This window comes from Poecilia reticulata, linkage group LG19, assembly GCF_000633615.1.
Source record: "Poecilia reticulata strain Guanapo linkage group LG19, Guppy_female_1.0+MT, whole genome shotgun sequence".
Taxonomy (NCBI): domain Eukaryota; kingdom Metazoa; phylum Chordata; class Actinopteri; order Cyprinodontiformes; family Poeciliidae; genus Poecilia; species Poecilia reticulata.
Window position 1 is genome coordinate 8314860 of NC_024349.1, and position 9753 is coordinate 8324612.

The following is a 9753-nucleotide window of genomic DNA, read 5'->3' on the forward strand; positions in this document are numbered from 1 at the left end:
CAGTTTAAAGTGTAAAGTGGATTATGTGCTTTAACATGAAACTGTTGGGACTTCAGTCGACTTATGAGGCTTTTTGGAACAGCTGCTGCTTTTCTGATGTGAAAACTAAAATTAAACTTCATTTAAAATCTGAGATGAACAAAAGTCATAAAAAAAGAAGAAGGTTCAACTTGGAAAGGTGAGGATATATTATCCAGAACTGGAAAAATGTGGAATAATAATAATAATTCCAAACTTTATCCATCCATGTTTCTCTCTTGCTGAGTAAAGTTTCCTTTTTCCTCTCTGAAAGTCTCAGTGTTGTTCGGGGGTCTCTGCTGAGAACATTTAGATCTCAAATTAGGAACAACCCAGTAAATCTTTCTACACCAGTACAACTTTGTATAAACTCGCGCTGGGAAGACTGGAGCAGCTACTTAGAGCCACTTTACTCTGACACAGTTTTCCTCGTGTTGCTCTTCGTCTCAGGAAATCCTCCTCCTAAGCCAACCGTAATTCATCGGCTCTGACACAGCCTCTGCTTTGGAGCCCAAATTAAAATTTTCCCATTACAATAAATCTGCGCTGCAGCCGCAGATAACCCTCAGGAGGATATTGGTTGGATATTACATCTGAYACMAGATAATTAATACAAGCCAGGAGYTGTTGTTCCACATTTAGACGGCAGATATCCCCTAAAAATGAAAACAAGCAGCACACGGACCTTCGACGAGGGCCATTTGTGCGCGGATGCTCCTCTCACACCGGGCGTGTGCACCAATCAGAACAAAGATCTGCTCGTCTCGCGTGATGACGTCATCGGCGTCTATCTGCAACAGACGAGATAACGTTAAGCCACAAATATCTCTGTTTACCTACATATTTTTATTAAATGACAATAAACCGAATTTATTTCAAACCTGACAAATTGGTGATTATGTTCAAATGGAGGAAAATTATTTATTTTACTTCGTTCTTTAAAACAGGAMAKTTCAAGGTGATCAGTTAAAATCTACACTGCAAAAAAACTAAATCTGACCAAGTATTTTTGGTCTAGTTTCTACTGAAAATATTTTTAGTACACTGGAAATAAGACTACACTAACTTACAAGTAATGTGTAKGATAGGAGCTTGTTTTAAGTAAATAATTCCTTTATATTGCTTTTTAAAAAGTACTAGTTCCACCGGGAGATTATTTCACATGATAAACATGTTTTGTTACATGTGAAATAATCTAAAGCAGATAATTTATTTACTTATCTASTTTGTAAACTTTCAGTTCCTCGTCTGTATTGAAGTTTTAGTTATTAACTGTTTTGAATTCTTAAGGTAAATGTTTATACTCATGCTCTTATTTTGAAGTTGGTGAAGACTGTTTACAAGCCAGTTCTGTTTCCTCACATTCCGTTTTTGATTTCATGAAACTTTGAGAAAATGGCACTTATGTTGTCNTTCAAGGTGATCAGTTAAAATCTACACTGCAAAAAAACTAAATCTGACCAAGTATTTTTGGTCTAGTTTCTACTGAAAATATTTTTAGTACACTGGAAATAAGACTACACTAACTTACAAGTAATGTGTAKGATAGGAGCTTGTTTTAAGTAAATAATTCCTTTATATTGCTTTTTAAAAAGTACTAGTTCCACCGGGAGATTATTTCACATGATAAACATGTTTTGTTACATGTGAAATAATCTAAAGCAGATAATTTATTTACTTATCTASTTTGTAAACTTTCAGTTCCTCGTCTGTATTGAAGTTTTAGTTATTAACTGTTTTGAATTCTTAAGGTAAATGTTTATACTCATGCTCTTATTTTGAAGTTGGTGAAGACTGTTTACAAGCCAGTTCTGTTTCCTCACATTCCGTTTTTGATTTCATGAAACTTTGAGAAAATGGCACTTATGTTGTCAGAATACACCACTTTCATGAAACAGAAATGCAAAAACGTGCATGTATGAATTGTTTTGAGAGCACTAATTCAGCACATTAGGACGTTAGCATTAGCTTCTGCTAATTACCATGTTGCTGCAACGCTTTAGCGTTAGCAGAATTAATGTTTATGACGCTTAAGGGTTAGCAGTGCTAACCGCCGGCTAAAACCTGGTCTGTGCTGGAGGTGGACAGCACAGACTCAAAAACTGTACTCAAGTAAAAGTGGCAATACTTCAACATTTTTTTACTCAAGTAAAAAGTAGTGAAGTGGAGTAAAAAGAAATTGAGCAGTCATTTAAGATTTAAAAATTACATCGTCACATGGAAAGAAAAAATGGAGATGAGTGAAAATGACAATTCATTTAAGTAACAAAAAATAACAAAATTATTGTTTTTCAAATCAGATTCTTTTTATAAGAAACTTATGAAACTTTAACAAAAACTGGAGGTGTGTCTGTGTCTGGTGAATGTTTGGTTAAAACATGTTTGCTTTTCATTCAGTGGGTAGAAAATCCAGAAATTTTACTCAAATAAAAGTAGCAATACTACATAGTATTATTATTTTTATTTTTTTTCCAAAAACGTTACTCGAGTAAACGTAACTAGCTGCTACTCAAATCTGGTCTGCACTAAAATCCAGTCAGTTTGAATGAATTGTGTCAAAGTTTACTGATGTCTAGAAAAACCATATTTCCTACCAAATATAAGTGAGGGTAGTTTGCACAAATTGTCTTTATGTGGAGAAGAGAATATCTGGAGTCTTCGATCTTCTTCGTACAAGAAAGGCCTGTGAACACCTTGAGCTCTAACCTGTCGGTTATTCCCACAGCAACAGAGACGTTTCTATTAAAAGTCAGAAGTCTCTTTCCGAGTAAAGCGATCCGTCAAGCCGCTCAAGGAGCTGATGTGCTGCCTCCAGGTGTTGTGAAATTTTTGTGCGAGGGTGCGGTATGTGATGAAGCCCTGCTACCTCGCCTTGCTCAGCGGCAGGGCAGCGGGTCCTCAGCACCGCGGCGGCACCGGTCAGAGCTAAGCTACACAAACAGCTCTGTGTTCCCGGGAACATTTCACAACACAGCAGCAAAACAAGCTGCGAGTCAACCGGAGAACAAGAGGTGAMGGAGATGTCAATCAATCTCTGGCTATCCGGAAGACTGGAGAGGGTTATTTTTTAGCTTTCTTAAGAGAATAAATGTTTTGTTTTTACTTGTAAATTGACTTTTGAAGGGGTACTATTATGTAAAAATCCACATTTTTTTCTCAACTGATTCTAAAAACAACCCAAGTTCTGAAAGAATCAAAAAACACACCCAGACATTTTCAGGAAATAACTTAATGAGCAGTCAAAGTATTCTTCATAAAATCAAGAAAATTYATGAGACTGTCCTGGGAAAACTTGAGTGTCTTCAGTCAGAGGCTTCTTCAGAACCGCTGTAAAGCAGACTGCTACAGGAGATCTTTCCTGCCAACAGCCATTAGAGTTTGAAATAATGAGCTACAACAATGTTTCATTTCCTTTTGGGATCAGTAAAGTATTTTTTTATTTGAATTTGACAGGCCTTACACTGTTGCCAAGCGACCCTGGCCAARCCCAGCCCGTTACCTAGCAACCGTGGACATTCGGGAAGGAACTCCAAACAGGCAAAACTGATTCTCTAAGATTGATTTTGTGGGAAAAGAAAGTAATAAATATGTTTTGTATAGCCCATAAACTTATCCTAACCTCTTTAAGAAAGCGTAATGGGTCATCTTTATAGAAGTTTATAGCTGTAGTTTTAGGCAGTCAGAACTTTTCTGTATTTGGGTTTATGTGTCAGCTGGAGTGAAGGATGTGGGCTTTTTCTTTTCACAGCTGCCTTCCTCAGAAGCCAAACAAAATTCTTGTTAAACAGACGAAATCCCAGCTGGACCAGGTCATATAACTTGATATGTGTTAAGTGACACTCTTGGCACGGGCCATAAAAGGTAAGCTAACGGCAGTGAGCTGCGTTTCTCATTCAGAGCGCAGAGTGATGCTGGGGGTTTCTCCTCAAGTCCAGGATGAAGGAAAACCCTTGTTTGTTCTCGGCCAGTACTGGGCACGTTGCATACGGTGACAACTACACTAGAAAAAATAAAAAATCTAACCAAGTATTTATGTCTAGTTTCTAGTGAAAWTATCCTAGCACTTTTAAAAGAAGAAAAAAATGAAGTTACGGGTAACTTTTCAGCAAGACAGGGATTTGTTTTAATATTGATGTAAAAGTTCCAGTTTAACTTGATATAAGTGAAATAATCTGCAATTTTATCTTAAAAYAAGTTCCAATTTTGCTGAAAAGTTACTTGTAAGTTAGTTTTGTCTTATTTAAAGTGCACAAAGCTATTTACACTAGAAACAAGACTAAAATATTTTTGTAAGATTGTGTGTTTTTGCAGTGCAAACAAAGTATAAATGCAAAATATTACAAAGTATTTTTGATCTAGTTCTATTGCAAATATCTTAGTGCGCTGGAAATAACTCAAAACTTAGAAACAAATTCCTTAATACTGATAAAAAAGTGCTTACAACAAAATAGTTCACTCAGACGAGTGAAACAATCTGCAATTTGTACTAGTATGTTTTATCAATATTAATAAAATTTGGTTTTAAAACARACTGTTGAAAAGTTACTTATAAATTAGTTTTGTCTTAACTCAAGTGTACTAAGATATTTACTCTAGAAATTAGACTAAAATATTTGGCATGATTTTGTATTATCAAAGTATAAATGCAAAATATTACAAAGTGTTTCTCATCTAGTTCTATTGCAAATATATGGAAATAAGACAAAACTAGCTTAGAAGTAACTTTTCAGTAAGATGGGAACTGACTTTAAGACAAAAATTCCTTACTCTTGATAAAAAAAAAAGCAGATTATTCATAACAAGATGTTCTCTCCATGTTGTAAGTGAAATAATTTGCCAGCGGAACTARAACTCGGTTGCTAGGTAACGGGCTGGGCTTGGCTGGAGTTGCCAGRTAACGGCGTTAGAGGAACTAATACTTTTACTTGGTAAGATTTTGTGTTTTTTTTGTTGTTGTTTTACAGTGGGAGGTTCTTGCAACACATTTGCCACCATCATACTTCAACATGCATCGATTTTGTGCTTCAGCAAAAACAATCAACATCAGTAAAAGGAGGCCCTTCACATTTTACTCTTGTACCGAGGGGTTTTGCTCCTGACAGATATTGCATTTAAGCAAAAACAATTAGTCTTTACATCCATTCCCTGTTGACCTGTGAGAGCATTAACCCTCGCGGGACTCATCTTCCAGCCAAGTGATTTTCAGGCTGACKGGTCWTGAGATTGTAACTCTGTCAGCGGGCCGGCACTCCGAATCGACCCGAGGGGAGATTTAGTGATCAAGACACGGAGGTGCATGTAGCCGTGTGCTCACGATCCGGCCAGTGAAAGCCGGAGGATCTGTGACGCAAGAAGCAGCAGACAGGTAATTTCTAGCGGAGAAGATTGAAGGGTTGCAGTTCGGTTGGGTTGCGTCATCGCTTTAAGTGCTGCGCTTTCAGAGAACAAAGAATCGTGATGAGCCAGGAATGCACTTTCTGAGAGACGCTATCTATAGACGGAGCGGTCGCAGAAACAGAAAGTCCTCCAAAGAGCACATCCGACAGTTCGCTTGGGAAGCCGCAGAGGATCTGAAGGAAACATGAAAGAAACCACGGCCTCTCTCACCTCATCAGAGGCCGCGGCGTCTGGCTGYAGTACACTGCAAAAACACTAATTTCACCAAGTATTTTTGGTCTTCTTTCTAATCCAAATGAGAAATAAGGCAAAACTTACTTACAAGTAACTTTTTAGCAAGAAATAGGAGCTTGTTTAGAGACACTAATTCTTTAATATTGATGAAAAAGTTGGCAGATTGTTTCACTTAGAACATGGAAAAATGTCTTGTTATAAAGGAAATAATCTGCTTGTGGAACTAGAACCAATATAAAGGAATTATTGACTCTAACAAGCTCCTATTTCTTGCTGAAAAGTTACTTGTAACTGACAGATTAATTCACTTATACCGTGGGATAAATGTCTTGTTATATGTGAAATAATCTGCCAGTGGAACTAGAACTGGGTTGCTAGGTAACGGGCTGGGCTTGGCTGGGGTTGCTAGGTAACGGTGCAAGTGAAACTAGCACTTTTTCATCAATATTTAGGAATTGTTGACTTAAAACAAGCTGCTATATCTTGCTGAAGAGTTACTTATGTCTTATTTCAAGTTCTATAAGATATTTGCATTAGAAAATAGACCAAAAATGCTTGGTAAGATTTTGTGTTTTTTGCAGTGTGTGAGTAAAAATGCCACCCAAAGTCACCCTTAAAGCCTTCCTGGAAGAAAGCTTCGAAAATAAACCAAGTATTTTTGGTCTAGTTTCTACTGCAAATATCTTAGTGCACTTGAAATAAGACAAGAGTAACTTTTCAGCAAGATGTAGCAGCTTGTTTTAAGTCAATAATTACTTAATCCTGATTAAAATAACTTATAACAAGACATTTTTTCCGTGTTATAAGTGAAATATTCTGCCAGTGCATGTAGTGTTCTGAAAAGTTACTGAGTGTACCACAAACATACTTGGAAAGATTTGTGTTTTTTACAGTGTACGAGTAAAAACAGCATCTAAAGACACCCGTAAGCCTTCCTGGTAGAGCAGATAACTTCAGGACTGATAGTGCGGTGGGCGGGAAAAGAAAACAGAACAAAGACACATAATGTGCAAAACAAAAGAAATAAACATYTAATGGTAAAAGTCAGTAAATGAAAGCTGAGAAAGAGCAGAGAGTGTAATTAGATTGAAAGCTTTTTGAGTGGCTTCCAGCTGAAACCTGGATTATGAAGCAGCATGTGTGTGAAAACGCTTCCCTGCTCGTCCTGCTGAGAACTGAGGCTGTAATAAATCACAGAGATATGACTGCTGATTGTTTTCGTCCCGGCTACATACTTGGACCAGCGTACATATTTGGTCATGTTTAAACACATTTTTTCCCTGCTCTGTTATTAACTTTTTTGAGATTTTTGTTGTTTTTATCCGTTGATTAGTTTAATTTATTATTCCAAGCATGCTGGGGTCTAAATTAAACATTTTTTTATGTATTTTTAGCTACTCTGTTTCTGATTAAAACAAACTTTGTGTGTTTTATTTTTATGTGTTTCTAGGTCAAAATTAGGCTTAAATGTTCCTATTGTTGTCCCTGTGGGCTGGATTTCCTTAGACTTAAACTTTTTTAACTACTTTGAATAATTAGTTCAGCTTATTGTTCTGTTTGATAGGAACAATTTGAATATAACTGGATTGAAATTATTTCTTAGAAAGTGCCTTTAGTTGACATTTGTTGTGCTGTATAAATAAATAATAAACATTTTTTTGCTTAATTTAATCGTTTTGTGTTTTAGTTTGACAGTTTCCACGTTTCTTTTCACGGTTGATTTGTTGAGTTCTTGTCCGTTTTCAATAATCTGTCTTAAGGCTATCTGCATTATACGCCTCTGTTTGTGTCATATTGTACTTTCTGTAATAAAGCAGATGTTTGTTTTTTTTGGGTGCGGTTCATGCATGAGGAACAACAAAACCGTGCGATGGAACCAGAAATCAGCAGCTTTGCAGCTCCGTGTCAGTCCTGCTGAGTCGCTGTTGATAAATCCAGCAGGTTTATCAAAATTGGTTCCAGTTGTTGTTCCTGAAGCTGGCCCCTCTTCACCTCAGGTATTAGATAAGCCTTTATGTTATCATTTAAAAACTATGTTTTRTATTTTCCCACTTTAGAAACCAAACAAAGCCAAAGTTTGTTGCTCTTCTTACATTTTTRGATTGATTTTTTGCAGTGTTTTTCCTTTAAAATCTATAGAAAACGTAGGAAAGTAAATAAATATCTCTCTTATCAAGGCTCTGATATGTTTTTTTTTATGTATTCAGAATTGAAATAATTAGTTTAAGTCACAAATAAGTGAAATGTTCCACCTCTGGGAACACTTTAAAGTTATATTATTCTATAGGAATCAGAACCTGTTTGAATAATATTTATTAGAAATTTCATAAACGGCTCCAAATTAATAATATTTGCAAAAAGCACAGAGAAATTTAAACAAATAGCCACAAAGGCAGTGCAAATAAATAAATAATACTAAATAAGCAYATTTCAACAAATATATGTAACAAAATATTGTAGAAATACAGAGAAAATGAAGAAGTTCATCAAAATTACAGGTAATCAAACTGAAAACGGATTTAGTGAAATCAGTTACTTCTTCAATCAGTCTTGCTGATAAAAAAACCCAAATACTGAGTAACTTGTGTTCTTTGAGATAAATAAACTCACCAGAGCAGCAGCTGTCATCATGCAGTGAAAAAGAGCCGCAGCATAAACTCCCTGCAGAGACGACATGATTTATTTTAAACAGCCTCAGAAACGCACAACTTTCCCCTGTGACGACGCGCCGCTCCTCAGGTTCACTGYCCACTTCAACTTCTGCAGGTCTGTTGTTCTCCTGTGTCCCATCAGAGCTCACATTTTGTTAATAAGTCCAAAACAAAAAGTTAKTTTTTTTTTTTCTGACATGCAGGAACAAGTTTAAAAAAAATAAATAAATAAATCTTATTTTTCCCTAATGTTTAGACATTTCAGTGGGACGCAGAGCCATCAGACGAGAGCAGAGGATGAAAGCTTCAGGTTTTCCGGCTCTCTGGACCGTCGGGCTGAGATGGGTTGGCCTTTATTGGCTGAGGTTTTAACCCTTTCCACTCCTCCTCCTCCTTCTCCTCTTCCTCCTCTCCTGTCATCTGTCTCTGGTTGCCTCTCGCCTGCTTGAACTCTGTTTTCCAAACCAGGCAGTGGAGTAATTATYTTTTTAACTGCCGCCACTCAATTTAACGTTCACATCACATAAAGTCTGGTTTACTACCACGCTGGTAAGTGCCCACATTATAACCCCTGGCCTTCAGCTCCCCTTACACACACATTTATACAGGTTTTACACAGAAAACAGGTTTGATTTTTGATAAAACTTCATTATTCTCATATTTGTCCTACTTTTAGACGCCATATCATTTAATAAAAACAATAACATTTCCCCTCAGTGTTTGGAAGTCAATGTTTTTTTAGGCCACAAACAGGTTTCACAGAGACTTTTGATGTTTGCATAATAGATAAATGCTTATCTTCAGCGCTAACTTCTAACCTTCTGACACTTGCAGAGACAGCAAAAGCACGAGTCGATGATTGGGTTTGGATTYTTTTTTTTTTGTTTCCCACACGTTTTATGAATCAATAAATTGCTAAAAGTAAAGAGGAAAGMWTGAATAAAAGTTTTTACATGTGTGTCTGCAACGCAAAATATCTTACTGACCTGAATTAAATGAGAAATCAGCACCATTTCATAAACTTTGTTCATAATTTTTTTACTTTTTTAGACAACTATTCCGTCTGGGTTTGGATGTTGTGCTCTTATTGTTTTCTTTGGGGAAAAAAACAACTCGCTGCGACTAATTAGCATCTAATTAGCATCTCAAAATCTCAATTAATACCTGACCTATGACCCCAAATTTCAGAGWCTGCATGGATGCAGAGGAAAGAGCGGAGAGGAGGAGGAAGTTCAAAACATCTCTACCGTCCATCATGATGGGCAAAGWTCATTTCCCCGACTCCAAGAGGAGCGGCAGAAGCAAACGAGGTGGATTAGCAGAGCTTCCTAAAAGCTGACRATGTCATCCAGGAGATGTTACTGCTGAAGAGATACTAAGCTGTTAGCTTCCCATGACAGCCATAACAGTGTAATACAACAGTCTTAAGTCAGAGGCTTATTCAGGTTCGTTG

General features: G+C 36.7%; 1 protein-coding gene across 1 annotated transcript in view; it reads right to left on the reverse strand.

The window, feature by feature from the left end:
- The window catches only part of LOC103481804 (parathyroid hormone/parathyroid hormone-related peptide receptor-like), a 17949-nt gene extending 9339 nt beyond the window's left edge, over window positions 1–8610 (reverse strand). Inside the window, exons 1-2 of the mRNA XM_008437565.2 lie at window positions 8260–8610; window positions 704–809 (exon numbers count right to left, since the gene is read on the reverse strand). Coding sequence (XP_008435787.1) covers window positions 704–809; window positions 8260–8325 — 172 coding nt within the window. The 5' untranslated portion in view covers window positions 8326–8610. The remainder of the gene's footprint in view (window positions 1–703; window positions 810–8259) is intronic.
- Between the last annotated feature and the right edge of the window lie 1143 nt (window positions 8611–9753).